The sequence below is a fragment of the Lepisma saccharinum genome, chromosome 4, assembly GCF_977018435.1.
Source record: "Lepisma saccharinum chromosome 4, izLepSacc3.1, whole genome shotgun sequence".
Taxonomy (NCBI): domain Eukaryota; kingdom Metazoa; phylum Arthropoda; class Insecta; order Zygentoma; family Lepismatidae; genus Lepisma; species Lepisma saccharinum.
In genome coordinates, this window is record NC_139232.1 from 3,411,970 (window position 1) to 3,428,727 (window position 16,758).

At 37.8% G+C, this 16,758-nt stretch overlaps 1 protein-coding gene across 2 annotated transcripts in view; it reads right to left on the reverse strand.

Moving 5' to 3' along the window:
- LOC145986362 (uncharacterized) overlaps nucleotides 1–16,758 on the reverse strand; it is a 203,989-nt gene that overhangs the window by 81,446 nt on the left and 105,785 nt on the right. Inside the window, exons 2-3 of one of the 2 annotated variants that reach the window (XM_083120256.1) lie at nucleotides 8,446–8,539; nucleotides 4,739–5,495 (exon numbers count right to left, since the gene is read on the reverse strand). In XM_083120256.1, the coding sequence (XP_082976382.1) occupies nucleotides 4,864–5,495; nucleotides 8,446–8,539 (726 nt within the window). In that variant the 3' untranslated portion in view covers nucleotides 4,739–4,863. Of the gene's footprint in view, nucleotides 1–4,738; nucleotides 5,496–8,445; nucleotides 8,540–16,758 lie in introns of those variants that run through there. The other variant, XM_083120257.1, reaches the window with a different exon arrangement.

The window sequence follows — 16,758 nt, forward strand, 5'->3', positions numbered from 1 at the left end:
TGCAACGGGAAAGGGGGTGGGGGCGAGAACGTGGGTGAATAAGGAGGGGGGTTGCTCTTTGATTAATGGTGATGATGAAAAACGTGTTCTAGGCGAGGAAGAGCCAGTGGTTGTTTGCGCTGCGCTCGCTAGTCAAGATAAAAGTTTTGTAAACTGTTGCTACTAATCTCAATTCAGGTTATGGAAGGCATATCGGATATAATGAACCAATTGTCTGAATCAGTGAACGGTAATCATGAGCGGAGTTTGATTGTGAGGTGGTTGTAGACAAGAGCCTGATACATTGCTTAAAAGAAATTGAAAATCTTTATTTGTTTCCTTGTTTATGCCTTATGTTTATATTTAACTTTTCTTGTTTTTACCTTAAACCATCTTCACTTGTTCTTGTTATTTGTTAGAGTTTTCAGTGTAAAATGGCCTTAAAAGTGCTGTATCTGAAACTTTGAATAAATAAATAAATAAATAGTATAAAATGAGCCTAAGTTAGGGATGACTTGGTAGTTCAACGGGTCTGGTGCGGGGCACACCCACCTTCCACAAACGCCGAAACTTCCCGTTTCGCCCATCCCCCTTTCGACAAGTGATAACACGCCCCAGAACCGAAGTACCGTTTCGCCCGTTACCGTTTCGCCAAGAGGAACTTTTTAAAAGATTGTTCGAATGTGAAGGGAAATGTGAAAGGTAAAATCCAAATAATCAGGTCTGGCTTCCAAAGGGGAGCTTTGTCGCATTGTTTAATGCATTAATAACAGAAATACTGATACATGTACATAAGAATACACAGTACGAACACAATATCAACAATAATATTAGCCAGTGAGGTTAGGTTAGGCAAATCTTCTACTGTTTTAAGTATTGCAGAGGCGCGTCAAGTATCTGAGCGCTCAGCGAGCAACGTGATCGCTCAACTACTTGATGGCCAAATAGGCGCTGCTCCGCGAACGCTGCTCACTTGATCGCTGAGCAAACTTGAACCTTGCTTGCCACAGGTTTGAGCCACAGAATACAGCGTTTTTGTGTTTCGATCTCGTGAGGCAAAGGGAAGAAGAGGTAAACTGTATGAGGGTGGCGAGCCGCGAGTGGCGAGGCGAACAAGGAGGAAATATTATATTAGTGATGAACGGCTTGCGATATAGCGTAATTAGAGAGGAAGTTCAAGTAACAGAAGGTGATGTAATATTCCGTTTTTGTAATTGTATTAAAATGAAAGTGTTGTTTATTCCAAATAATAAATATTAAATATATACCGTAGTTTTGGAAAGTTGTGCAAGGGTGTGAAGATGAAAATTTCGACAGTTTTGTTCACATCAACTATTCTATTTCCATAATTAACAGCTTTTCAAACACCGAAATCGTGTCCACTCGACGAAGCCACATTGACCACAGATTATTGAAAGGCACTGATATTTTGATCAATGAGCAAATAGCGTCAAGTAAATGATCTGTCTGCTCAACGAGCGAAAATCTTGCTCAGGGAGCGTCGCTCAAGATACTTGACGGGCCCCAGGTCGATGTCTTCCTCGCACATTAATTTGGCTGTGTTTAACGCCATTGAAATCAGGCATTCTCGCATCCTCCTCGTGAGTTAATTTAGCTTATGACAATTCTTGCCTGAAAAAAGAAAAAAATAACACGTGGCTCTACACGATTGGGAATTCTTACTTTCACATTTCCCTCTGGGCGAAACGGTACTTCCGTTCTATCGCGGGTTATCACTTGGGCCAATAAAACAAGTTCTTCGGTACTGGGCGAAACAGGCATGAAACCTAAACTTGACCCTCATAACCTAACAATTCTTGACTTACAATTATTCTTAGCTCTAATAATGTCCATGCGGTTAGGTTAGGAGGCCTGCTAGAGCTCTTAGCATTGGTGTTTGGTGAAAGCTCGGCGTGCCTCGCACCAGACCCGTAGCTCAACGTCATAGAAATGACACAGTATGGCATGAATGCCGTGTTCAAGTTCTGGTCTATCCGGACTCACGTTTATCTAGATATCATCAGTTCTAAATTATTTATTGGTACCAATCTATCTAAGCAGATTAGGAGGCCAAAAGATAGGAATGAACATGAAGTTAAAGTCAATGCAAGTTAAAGCTAAGATAAATGTTATTAAGAGAAGAGGAGAAAGTTTAGAAATTATATAAACTTTGGAATCTTATATTAATATCGAATCAAAAATGAACAAGAAGAAAGTTTTTGTTGCCCCGTCTTGATGAAAAAGAGAAATATAATACGTGAATGCTGAAAAAGCAAAATAATCAACAAGCTCGAGGCATTCGCAAGTTTGAAAAAGTTAAAAAAGTGTCTGGTAAGGATGAAAGAAGTTAGCCTGGGTGAAATAGAGAAATGAGCTGCTGTTAGAATTGCCATTAGTTGCGTAGTTTGAAAGTTCGCGTCGTTTTACAGGGGCTCTGTCCGAAAGGTACAAAGTACAGACTTGAAGTATGGTCTTGTCGGAATTGACGTCACCTAGTACAGTTGGAAAGCGCCAAGAACAGAAGTACGCAAGTGCACAGCTCGCAGTGCAGATGGTTGGTGACTAGGTCACGTGTTTAAAATCACGGAGGTAGAAAGCCAGCGGCCAGCAAGTTGTTGGTTATAGTTTTTCTAATGTGTGAAAATGTATGTGTACGAACATTTGAAAATGCAACATGATATCTATGGTGAAAAATAAGTGTTTAAAACGCGAGGAAAACAACGAGTACTCATTTTTATCTACTGATCGTATTTGGCGCTGCAGTCGAAGTGCAATTCGAAAGACGTGTACTTTTAGTCCACGGCTTGAAGACCGCACTCCAAGACCATACTCGGAGGATGCTCGCTTCAAGTACGGCCTTGCACCTTTCGGACACGGCCTCTGTTTCAGGGCAATTGCAACTAGGATCATGTATGGTAAGCTTGGGAGAATGGATGAAACAGATAGAACTAGCTTCACCGTATTCCTTGGTATTTGTTCCAAGAACCGCCGACCTTTGTGGCGGAGTGGTTAGCACAGCGCGCTACGACACCAGAGGTCTCGGGTTCGAATCCAGGCCTGGCCATGGGCGTTCTTTGTGAGTGTCATTTCATCAATTTCATCATATGATCACTAGGGCTGAGCCGATACCACCTTGAACCGATACCGATACTCTCACCGATTCCCACCGATACCGATGCTTGAAAATTGTAATAATTAAAATGTATTCAAAATATTGATCAATATCAGTGCGAAAATATTCTTCTCCAATTATATGCACCAATTTACCCAGAAAATTGCTTTAGAATATTCAAGAATTAATCAGAATATTTAAATAGATATTATGTAATCACAAAATGGATTTTTTCTTGCAAAATTGGTGAAAAATAAAAATAAAGTTTGAATTTTACATTACTTCCAGGATAATGAGACTGCGCGAAAGTGTTGCGCGGCATTTTTGCGGTCCTCTTGAAAGACCGGAAAAGTATCGGCTGGTATCGGTAGATAAATTCCAACCGATACTTTCTGATACCGATACCACTGGTATCGGCTCAGCCTTAATCGTAACTCATCCACATCTTTGGATTTAGCCAGAAGTGTCAGAAAAGCGAAGTAAAATAATCCAGATCAATCAATCGATCGATCCAAGAACCCATGGTTTGCCAATACTCAAGCATGGTATCTGCCGGTGGAGCTAAAGTTCACTTGATTTGATTTATGTTATTTAGGGTTGCTTTTCTGCCACGTTTGGCTAATCGTGAATGTGTGGATGAATAATGATGGAATGGAATTGACGAGGAGAGACAAGAAACACCAATGCCTAGGTCGGGATTCGAACCCGGGACCCCTGGCGTCATAGCGGTGAATCTTATACATGGCGTAATGGATTACTGACTTGTAATTAAGTAGTCTCTTGCTCGATTTCCGGAGAAACACTGGCTCGGATACTATTTTAAACTGTCAGTCCTGTCCTGATTAGCCTATGTGAGTTGATTCTTTTTATCCTTAGGATTGTCATTGTGGAAGACAAGGAGTTACAATTTATCCCAGTGGAATCTTAATATTGGAAGGTGGATAAGAATTGATCGGCTCAGACAAGTTACCTTAGAGATACAATTCCGTTATCCAGGCACGTACCTGCTTCTCTTACTATAAACTAGATGTGCTCACTTCCAAATCCCTAAATCCCAAAGTGAACTGAAGATTAGGTTCATCCTATTTTCTCAGGTGGGTTCGACTGCTTACTTATACAAATTTCACTATCTGTCAATTCAGATCCGGCTGTTCACAGGGGCGGGGGGGATGAGGGAAGAAATAGGATCCGGAAGTTCTGCATTCCAATCCGAGGAGAATATCATGACTCTGTAATAGGTGATGTTCCAACTCAGGAACGAAGTTCAAGTCGCAATTCAGGAATTGTGATGAAAGTTACCAATTCAGGAACTGACATTTTCACGTGGAATGCTTGAAATTGAATGCTGCCAACTCAGGAACAGTTGCTAATGAAAATTCCCGATTTCCAGAAAAGAAAACAAACATTTAGAAAATGAAACTACGCAAAGGTTCAGTTCTTGATGAGGGCTGTAGAGCAATGTTCCTATATACGTATGTTCTAAGACTGTTTGGCGAGCATTTATTGTTATTTACTAATTATAAAGGAGCGTTTAACTTATACGGTTTGCAAAGCTATATATAGAAGGAGGAACACTTAAGGAGAACAGTCGGGTAAGAATTGAAAAAAAACAAACAATTATTTCAAATTACTGTATTATCTTGTGGTTGTTTTGTTTATTAAAAATTCAGTAGATTTAGTGAAAAACAGATCGGGAAATGCATCTGACGCGTAGTTCATTTCATTTTCCTAAATTTGATCGGCAAATTCAGTCCTCATTGTCAAGCTTCTCGTCATAGAATATTTCCTCTACCAATAGAATCAAGTTGTCGAAGTTGTACAGGTTGTCTGAGAATGTTTCCTCCTCCGATTGGATCCGTCTGCCTTAGGATATTTCCTCCACCAATGGAATCCAATTGTCGTCGTAGAATATTGCCTCCGCCAATGGAATCAAGCTGCCTCAAAATGTTTCCACCACCTATAGGGTCCAGCTGTCTCCTGCTCTCTATGACTTCTGAATTCCTTTTCAAGATATTGCCACCTCCGATGGGGTCAAGTTCTCGTCTCAATAAGTTTCCTCCACCGATGGGGTCAAGTTGCCGTCTTAGTAGGTTTCCCCCACCGATTGAATCGAGGTGACGTAAAAGGTTTCCCCCACCGATGGAGTCCAGTTGCCGTCTCAATAAGTTTCCTCCACCGATGGAGTCGAGTTGACGCTTAAGAATATTCCCACCGCCTATTGAGTCTAGTTGTCGTAAGATATTGCCACCCCCTATGGGATCTAGTTGTCTCCTCAGTATGTTCCCACCGCCTATTGAGTCCAGTTGACGCCTCAGAATGTTTCCACCTCCTATTGGATCCAGTTCTCTCGGCACGTCCCTCTCATGGGTTGAAATTAATCTTTCCAGATTTAGTTTATGCTCGACTGTGGAAAGAGAAATAAATACATTAGAAGCAATGATGTTAAAAGAAACCTTAAAGAAAATATGTCACAATAGAATTCTTTTGTGGATAAATACAGTGAATGAAGTTGGCGAAAAATAATTGAAAACAGGGTTACAACGGTTGATCCTTGTCCTTGGACAAGGATCCAAGAATATCAAGCGTATAATATTCTAAACTGTAAATCTATGTATATGTAAAAATAACATAGATATGTGAGTAAACCCAACCGTGTAGCTGATGTTCTTTGTTTGAATTTAAAGTTCGTTAATTTCTTTTAATTTAGTGTGGTAGAGAGGATTCAAGATTGCAGAATATATTGTTTCCTCTCCTGTTGTAATTTTGCTTGTATATACTTTTTTTGCTTTTGTATATACTCCTGTGAATGTATGACAAGCACAACGCGGACATAAATCATGATTAAATGGTAGAGAATGTTTCCAACCTTATTTCCAAAGTGGAAAATAAGACGAAATAAATTAGTCGTAGCACAAGAACGTTTGTAATTATGTGTGTATGAGAAACATAGACCACGAAATATACTAATCGACTACGTTACTTGAATACCCTTATGCTGTGTATAGGACAACGAAAAAAAGAAGTATGTAAAGATAAACCACAAATGTGTTGACGGCAGTGCGGAACAGGATAGTTTAGAATGTCTCAACTAGTACTTTTATAGCCAAAGTATTGTTGTGATATTGTAGACGATTGGATAAACTAGGACTTCCCAGATACAGACCTGGTTAAGGCCATCAATAATTTACTCTCTTCTTTTATCGTATTTTTCTCATCTCAAAATGTCATTACTTTGACATCACATTGTCATCAAAGAGTACTAGGTTTTATTCCGGCGTGGAATGATTTTAAATTTTATTGTAAGCCCACAGAATAACATTTATCTTTGGGTACATAACCAATATTACACGAAAATTAAATCAAGAAGACTTAGGTGGGCGGGCCATGTGGCACGAATGGGTGAGGAAAGGAGAGTTTACAGGATTCTTGTTGGGAAACCTGATGGTAAGAGACCTGTAGGAAGGCCAAGACGAACATGGAGGGATAACGTTGATGATGGACCTAAAGAATATCGGTAAGGATGGAAAATATTGGATTGATCTTAGCCAGGATAGGGACAGATGTAAGGCTTGTGTTGCTGTAGCTATAAACCTTCGGCTTTAAGAAGGCTAGAGAGTTAGTTAGAGGAAAATTTCAAAATTTGCTTCAACACCCATCATGAAGATAGTTCCAAAAGATAGCATGTCAGGTAAATCGTAGGGAACTTTCCTGTATGTATTTCCAAGTAGGTCAGTATGCAGTGAAGATTACGTTCAAATTTATTTATAGTAAATAAAATTTCTTGTTGAGAATCTCTTCTACACTGATTGAATATTATGGTACATCGTATATTAGTTATAGAGCTGCTTATATATGTATATACCATACTAAATTTGTGAAGTTGTCCGACTTGCATAAATGAAAAATTGTTTCGAGTTATAATGAGTATGTAAGAGAAATTACACTATTATTATTTATATTATACTTACAAATCATTGAAAATCTTGTGAGTAAATGCATTAACTGTTTTCTTGGTATTGTGTCCAATATTACAAATATAAATCTAAACCATTTTAATTTACAGATAGGAAAGGACGAAATATTACTTACACATTTTATCACAGAAGCACAATCACCGTGGATCTTGATTATTTCTTGTACACTTAACAGTTCACCATCAGAGCAGAACGTGGACAAACAGAAGATCTGGACATTTGTTGTCAATATACGAAAACGTGACAAAAGACAAGACTAGATGAGGACGCTGTACAATGTAGAACGTGATACACACATACATAAAAGTACTTAAAAAGACAACGGAACATTCAGACACGACTTTTCCACCTAAAATCTAAATTTTCGTGAAGTATTAACAGAGTCAACTATGAATTAAGTTTCAGGATTACAAGATCAATTGACGTGGTTGGGCGAAAGACGATGTAGTTAATTTTTTTACTTTCGATGGCGGAATCTGAACACAAAGTTGAAGCAAATAGATGACTACAGTTAAGAAACGTAAGAACAAGAGATCATCGTGTCGGACTTCGCGTTTTGAGGTCTCTAAAGCTGTTGCGCAAATAAATCCTTACCTTTTGTTGTGCATCATAGAATTAAATTAATTCTTTATTTTTCTATTAGATAATATGTGTTGCAGTATTTTGTTTTCTGCTTGAGAACACCATATACAGCGAATTATGCAACTGTTCATCTGGTTATAAGGTAAAATGTTTTTAAGAACAGACTTAGTAGCAACTCCTAAAACGATCTTGCACATAAATCATTTTGATTGATCTGGCTGTTCCTCCGCGCAGTTCAATATTTGACAATACCTTACCTACAATATACAGTAAACTACATTAAAATTTCGAAATCAACGAGCGAAGTATGCCTTTAGTAACCTGCAGTTAATTTTATAAATGTTTAACCTTTTTTAACAAATACATGCACATATTCGAAATTAGTTTCGGAATAACGAAATAGTTCAATTGTTATTATGAAATAATTTAAAATTGTCACTACAATCAGTTTTAGTGAGAGCCTCATAAGATTTTTATTTCAAAAAGTACAATTTTGCATTTGCAGTTCCAGGATTTCCGTTCACCTCGTAAACATGTAACGTGCTTTTACTAGAATTTTCACTTTCCACCTTATAATTCAGTTTTAAAACTGAAAATTATTGATACACATTTAAAAAAATGACATGTTTTTCGAGAGAGAAATAGATTTTATCGTCAGTTGGGAAATACGTTTTAATGCATTAACGTAAAGCCATTTTGACGTGTCACAAATATTCAAACGATTGCATCAAAGCGAACATAACATATGGAAAAACAGTAACAGACAATCTGCACATTCTAGAAAGGAGAAATACTTACCCAAAGAATCAAGGTTCCTAAGAATGTTTTCTCTCCTCTCGTCGAGTGAATTGTCCAAGTCCCCGCCCAGGCTATGCATCTCCTGCCTCTCATCCTGAAAGAAAATACATTTAGCGAATTAATGAATTTGTATTGTCTGTTGTAAACTAAGATGTACTTTTATTGCTTAATTGTGCTTGTAAAAGTCAGTTTCTCACTTCAGCTTGAAATCTACACATATTACATTATTTACTTAATGAAACGTTGGAACAACTCGAATGTATAACAATAAAACTATGTGCCGAGAAGTTGGATTTTCAAGCGTGACAACGCACCAGCTCACAAAGTGAATAATGTTGGAGAGAGACGTGGAACACAAGCCTAGCCCCTTGATGCACAAAATAGAGCAAACGCATGTGCCTAACCCTACTCACTAAATCACATAGAAAACATTCACACGCAAGATAAACATGTGAATAGGTTAACACTTAAACGCCGAAATTGTTTTCCGCGTGTGGGTCTCACGTCGAGCGTCTTTTGAACAGAAAATTTAAAATTACACAAAGTTTTAAATAAAAAATCATATCTGGGGCGTTACCCCCACACCCCCTATACGCCTTCATGGCGTGGTGCTATGCACAGGGGAGCACTTTACCTTTTTTTTACCTTTACCTTTTATCTGTAACTAGGACTGCTAGTGACAAATTTTAGCTCTTTTTGCAGTCTATAGTCAAAAACAACCCAATTTTTATTTATCAAGTAGTAGAAGAAGACGAAAGTATGTGTGTGTGTGTGTGTGTGTGTGTGTATATATATATATATATATATATATATATATATATATATATATATATATACACACACACACACTCCCTAGCCTTCTTAAACCCGAAGGTTCATGGCTGCAGCAACACAGGCCTTCCATCTTTCCCTATCTTGAGCAAGTTCTAGAGTGTCCGAAAAGTCACGCAACCCGGTGTTTACGACCGTATAACGGAATAGCAAAACGGAATGAGAAGAAACGCTTTCTGCCAAGAGAATGCCCTGTATATTGGGAAAATTTAGAGAGACAAACATATGTAAGAACATGCATGTTTTAATAACAAATAAGCAAAGTGTTGCCAAAGGCGGAAAAAAAATATTTGCAAATCGTGTATATTGATGCACAGAACTCACTGAGGTAAATTATTGCAACATTTCACAATACCAACGAACAATTTGGATGACCATCTAATGAATTTGACAGAAAAAGAACTTTGACGAAGTTTCAAAAACATTGCAGAAGGGAATAAATGGGCTGTTCCAAAAATCGATGTTTTCACAATATTACGAGGGACATTGGCAACACTGTTGGTGTCACGTGTCACTAACAGACGTGTTGCACCTCAGGCTATCACACTAAGGCACTTTTAACGACAAAGGAGAAAGTTGGTTATTCTCGAACATATGCAATAAATTACATACACCTTGCAACCCTGAAATGTGGGTATCACTACAAATTAAAGCAAATGTTCGAAGTGTCCACCATTTTCTTGGATACAAAAGTTGCTTCGCTTGATCATGTTCTCAGATACCTTCCTGAGGGTTGCAGCACCGATATTATTAATTTCCTGTGTAATGTTTCGTTTCAGCTCCTCCAATGTTCTGGGTCCCGTTTGGTATACTTTCCCCTTTAAGTAACTCCACAGAAAAAAATCTCCAGATGTTAAATCGGGCGAGCGACTGGGCCATAAATCCTTGGATATTAGACAATCACCAAAAAATTATCTCAGCATACGAAGAGATTCATTAGATGTATGTTGTTGTAGCCAAACATCACGTTCGTCTTCTTCCAGGAGAGCAACGAATTGCATTATGAGATCCCCGTACACAGAGGTATCCACTGTTGTCTCAAAGAATAACGGTCCCACAATACGACGTCGCCATATTCCACACCATACACCGATTTTCGGAAAGTGCAAGGGTAGTTAATGCAACTGATGTGGGTTTTCTGTCGACCAATGCCTGGAATTTTGGCTGTTGACATACCTATCCAATTGAAACCACATTTCAGGGTTGCAAGGTGTATGTAATTTATTGCATATGTTCGAGAATAACCAACTTTCTCCTTTGTCGTTAAAAGTGCCTTAGTGTGATAGCCTGAGGTGAAACACGTCTGTTAGTGACACGTGACACCAACAGTGTTGCCAATGTCCCTCGTAATATTGTGAAAACATCGATTTTTGGAACGGCCCATTTATTCCCTTCTGCAATGTTTTTGAAACTTCGTCAAAGTTCTTTTTCTGTCAAATTCATTAGATGGCCATCCAAATTGTTCGTTGGTATTGTGAAATGTTGCAATAATTTACCTCAGTGAGTTCTGTGCATCAATATACACGATTTGCAAATATTTTTTTTCCGCCTTTGGCAACACTTTGCTTATTTGTTATTAAAACATGCATGTTCTTACATGTGTTTGTCTCTCTAAATTTTCCCAATATACAGGGCATTCTCTTGGCAGAAAGCGTTTCTTCTCATTCCGTTTTGCTATTCCGTTATACGGTCGTAAACACCGGGTTGCGTGACTTTTCGGACACTCTGTATATACTCTTTTCCATCCCTACCGATTTCCCTTAAGTCCATCTCAACGTTGTCCCTCCATCTTCGTCTTGGCCTTCCTACAGGTCTCTTACCATCAGGTTTCCCAACAAGAATCCTGTAAACTCCTCTTTCCTCTCCCATTCGTGCCACATGGCCTGCCCATCTAAGTCGTCTTGATTTAATTATTCTAATAATATCTGGACATGAATACAAATTATGTAGTTCTAAATTATGTAACCTTCTCCACTCACCTGTCTCCTCATCCCTTTTAGGTCCAAAGATTTTCCTAAGGATCTTATTTTCAAATACTCTCAATTTATGTTCCTCTTTCAATGTAAGGGACCAAGTTTCACATCCATATATTACTACAGGCAAAATTACGGTTTTGTATATTTTAACTTTTAGTTTCTTAGATATTAAACGAGAAGACAAAAGTTTATGAAGAGAGAAGTAACATGCATTTCCTGAATTAAGCCTACTTTTTATTTCCTCTTTAATATAATTTTCATTTGTTAATATTACTCCTAAGTATTTGAATTTGGAAACTGGTTCAAACGAGTTGTTATCAATAATTAGATTTTGATTATTACCTAACACTTGGTTTCGGCCTGTAAGCATATATTTAGTTTTCTCTTTGTTAACTTCCAAACCTATGTCTTTAGCAGTTTTGAAAAATATTTTAGCATTATTCTTAATTGTATTCACATCATCCCTCAGTAAGTCTACATCATCTGCATATGCTAACACCTGAGTCACACCATTTAATTTTAGTCCTTCTTTAGTTTCTTTTACCTTCCTAACAGCATATTCTAAGGCAAAATTAAAGAGCAATGGAGATAATGCATCTCCTTGTTTTAACCCATCATGAATTGTAAATTTGTCAGACATATTAATACCCACACGAATTTTACTTTCTGTTTCACTAGTGCATATTTTTATCATACTAACAAGCTTCTTAGGTATTCCAAACTCTACTAATATATTATATAATTTATCTCTTTTGACCGAATCATATGCTTTTTTGAAATCAATGAATAGCTGATGGACATTTTGATTATATTCCCACTTTTTTTCAAGTGTCTGTCTGATGTGAAAAATTTGATCTGTAGTTGATCTGTTACATTTAAATCCACATTGATAATCACCTATAATTTCATTAGCATATGGGGTTAGTCTTGTTAAAATAATGTTAGATAATATTTTATATGTTGTTGAGAGTAGAGAAATTCCACGGTAATTATTGCAGTTCATTTTATCACCTATATATATATATATATATATATATATATATATATTACGAAATTTGAATTCCGTCGCCCCACGTAGGCAACGCCGGGACATGAGGGTTCAAAATTGTACCTACATATTGCTTAAAATGTGTTCCATCCTCGTGGTAAGAATTGTGCACTTGATGTTGATACTTGTAGAGAATAAAATATTTTCTAATGTAAAAGCCGGCAAATATCCCTCGCCACAAACATAGCAACAATTAAATTTAACTTTACTAATAGGATGCCTCAAGGCTCATGTGGCACTCTGAACATTTATCTTCGAACATTACCTGCGTCACAGTATGTTCCAAAAGTCGAAAATTCTAAATGTGACACATAATGCACGTTATGCCATTGGTGATAACACAGGAGTAATGATCAGGCTTAGTTCTTAGCATCTGCGTTTCGAGAGATGTAGCTTAATGAACGTAACGGCCCATCCGCTGCTTCATGAAGTAAACATAGGCATAGGAGGATATTTACAAAACCCATGTGGAAATCGCAACTGTGGGCGCTACTGATGGCAACAGCCGCCAGTAGCGCGTTTCTTACACGGCGCAATAGCCCACCACCTCTTTTCTTGATTGACGTATCGTGTCATGTCACTGAGAGAGAAACTATTCCTAGTATAGTGTGTTTTACACTTCAAGAACTTTGGTTGGTATAATCTTATCCTAGTTACTCCTTTACGATATAATTTTAAAAGAAAAAAAATATTGTTATTCTTTTAGGCATATTATACTTAATACTGCCACTAATTGTGCGTTTTTGTTAGATGTTTGAGTTCGAATTTTGTTTCAACTCCACCTTTATCCATACCGTAGATAGGCTAATAGGGACTGAACCTACAGTTTAAAAGTGGGATCCGAAACACTATGTGCGTCCAATTGGAACCTCTTTATTACAAGGTGACGGCTTTACCACTACGTCGTCGTTAGACATGTTAGATTTGATGAAAAATGAAATTGACATTACATTTTGATAAAACCTCTCCTGTTATGAAATGTACCATGTCGTCGTGTATTCTAGGTTGCCTGTCTACAAGGATAGCGTGGTGATAATGCAAGGCTCACTTTTACTCGTGACTGTGCCTGATTATATTTGCGCATCTCATTTATTGATCAGTTGTTCTATCTCCACTGATCTTTAACTTTTGGTTTACATCTTGTAAACTATTTAAAATCCAAAGTTTATATACAGGGTGGGGCCGAAAAACCTGATGATTTTTTAAAAAAGTGAGGAAAATAATATCTTGCAAACGGCGCTAATTTCAACTTTTCAACAATGACAGCGGGGTGCGTTGTGATCCAAGGCTCCATGCTGACTGAAATGGCAGCTAGTGTGGAGTGAAATTCCCACCACCTCCCCTCCCAGGACACCACCACGTGACACGACCCCACCACGTGACACGATGGAATAACAAAACGACATTTTTTTCTTTAGGACTCATGCTTTCAAGTCCAAATGTTAGTGTGTACATGGAGAGTATCGAAATGCCATTATCATTCAGACGTATCCTACTCAACAAGAATTACTTACTTAAGACAAAAGAAAATCATCTACATCCCTTCAATATATTATTTGAGATCCAAAAACATTGCTTAACTGCAGTTGTTATAGATCCACAATTTAACTCATATTATCTTATATATTGTTATAATATAGACAATGAAGCTCACAACCATATTTTACATTCCCAAATCCACTCATTTATCAATTAACCATCCCCTTATGTTCACAAGCACAGATACATCTTAGGGACCTTGGTCATTATTCCATGTATAGAGCACAATGGCCCCATCATTTACAGATTTATACCAATGGTTCAAAAGATATATATGGAGTAGGCTGTGCATACTTTATTCCCGAATACAATGTACATAAACAATTTCGTTTACCAGCTGATTCCCCGATATTAACAGCTGAGAGTTATGCGATATATAGAGCACTCAATTATGCTATCGAAACTAATCACACAAAAATTCTCTTGATAACTGATGCACAAAGTGTTCTCATGACACTTAATACCTCGTATCCTACAATATGTAAACAATCACTATATATTATTCTCATCCTAAAACAAGTACAATTTGCACGTAGTCGTAAGTTCAATTTAGTTATGTAAAAGCACATCAAAATAATATGGAATGACATAGTGGATATATATGCTAAAATGGCCCGAAATCATGTACCAATTATTATCGATAGACTTCCGTACACCGATCTTCAACCGAGAGTAAAGAAAAAACAATCAATGTGGAGAGAATGGTGTTCTGATGAACTACAAACAACGGGACATACCTATAAATGGTTTTCTGATCACAATATTTATAAACCGTGGTACTTCAAATATCCTTTACCTCGCTCTGTAATTATTTTCATTATTCGCTTACGTACAGGTCATATACAGGTCAGGTACGTACAAATGCTCATTTAGCTAAAATATGTATTATATCAAAACAAGATTGTGTATGTGGTGCTCAAGACCAAGATGCCAATCATCTTTTTTTACAGTGCCCAGCAAATCACAGGGAACAAATAAAACTATATCACAGCTTCTTGAAATTGAATATCCCCTCCCCACACCCATCCCAGCTCTTCTGCATGACCTTACACCCCCATAATGTTGATCTTCTACGATATGCTCGACGATGCCATATCACGGTATAAGCTCATGACTAAAACAAACAGAAACTAGTGATCTACTTAATTTTTTCTTCCCCAGTGTTCATACTTTTCAGTGGTCCATAGTGCTATAAAAAATATACATTCCAGACAATCAGAAAAGTTGGCTAAAGTCAACATAAGGTTGATAGGGCCAGAAGAAAGAAGAAGAAGAAGAATTCCCCAGAAAAGAAGTTTCAGCGACCGACACCAGCAGTGTGTGAACCAAAATGGGCGCCATTTGCAAGAAGATGTTTTCCGCTCTTAATGTTGGTGTAAATCATAATTTTTATCAGTAATAATGGCCTCACATGGCTGTAAGGCTAGCACATGAATAAAGACGTACTCTTTTTATTTACTGTGTTATATCGTTTAAAATAATCATCAGGTTTTTCAGCCCCACCCTGCATGTTCGTGTTTACTCATTAATTTCCGTGTACGGTTCTTGTTGTCTTTATACTTGCAACTCTGAACTGTCGACCACAAGATACACGGAACAAATAAAGGAGAAACTTTTAGACCTATCATAGAACACGTTTCCATTAAAAAAGACATTTCTATCTCCATCGTGTCACCCTTCACAGCTAATCAACGGAATGACCTGTCGACGTGGCGAATGTTAGTTTGAAACTCCGTTAATGTTGCTCTACGCAGCAGCGTAACTTCTTTTTATTGTGTCGAAGTTTGTTTGCAGAAAGCATTCCTTCATGCAGTAAAGCATAGCACATCACTCCCAGCGCGTACTTACCACCTAACAAAGCAAACGTTTGCGGAGACTCGTGGCAAGAGTTAATCATAATATATGAGGATAAACAAACTTACTGGGAACTTTTATGCGGGGTTTTATTTTCGCTTATTGACGCAGTAAACACTTAAAGCAAGAAAAGTATTCATTTATCGACAGTGCCTTGTTAGGTTGAGTGGGTTTTGAAAAGTAAATGGGTTTGTTTAGAAATTACGGGTTAACCGCAAATTAGAAATTGCTGGTAGCTGATGGAAAAGTTGCGAGGAGAATGTATTGGCTTATATGCCGAGATGGAAACTTTTGCGTTACTTCTGCAGTTTATTACATGCTTAATTATGTATGGCTGTATTGATTTTGGTTTATTTAATTCACTTTCTGCCAATTGTGGCTAATCTTGAAGGTGGTGATTAGATGAAATTGATGATAGGAGAGAGAAAAAATGGGCAGAACACAACACAATACAACACGAGTCCCACATAGGATGATACCGGCTGTGAGTCCAGACGCCAGTGCCTCATTAGTCTGCAAAATGCAGCTCAGTGTGTACCACGTGGAAGAGAGGTCGACATTTGGTCGTCTTTAAAAAGGGTTATCTTTCTTTCTCTCTTTCCTTCTTTCCTCTTTTATTTCTCTCTCTCTCACTGGAAAGAAAGAAAAAGAGAGAGAGATAGACAGACTGAGAGAGAGAGACAGAGAGAGAGAGCTTTCTCACTTTCCTTCTTTCTTTCCTTCCTTCTTTCTTTCGTGAGAGAGAGGGAGAAGGGGAGAGAGAGGAAAGAAAGAGGGAAAGAAAGAAGGAAAGAAAGAAAGAAAGCCCACCCCCATTCTCTCTCTCTCTCTCTCTCTCACGAAAGAAAGAAGGAAGAAAGAAAGAAAGAGAAAAAGAAAGAAGAAAGGAGGAAAGAAAGAAAGAAGGAGAAAGAAAGAAGTAAAGAAATAAAGAAAATAGAAGGAAAGAAAACAAAGGAAGAAAGAAGGAAAGAAAACATCCTTTATGCCACCCTTAACACCTCTTACTTCGTGATTGATAGAATTAAAATTGTTGTGTGCGTCGGCTAGTGTTGCCCACGGGAC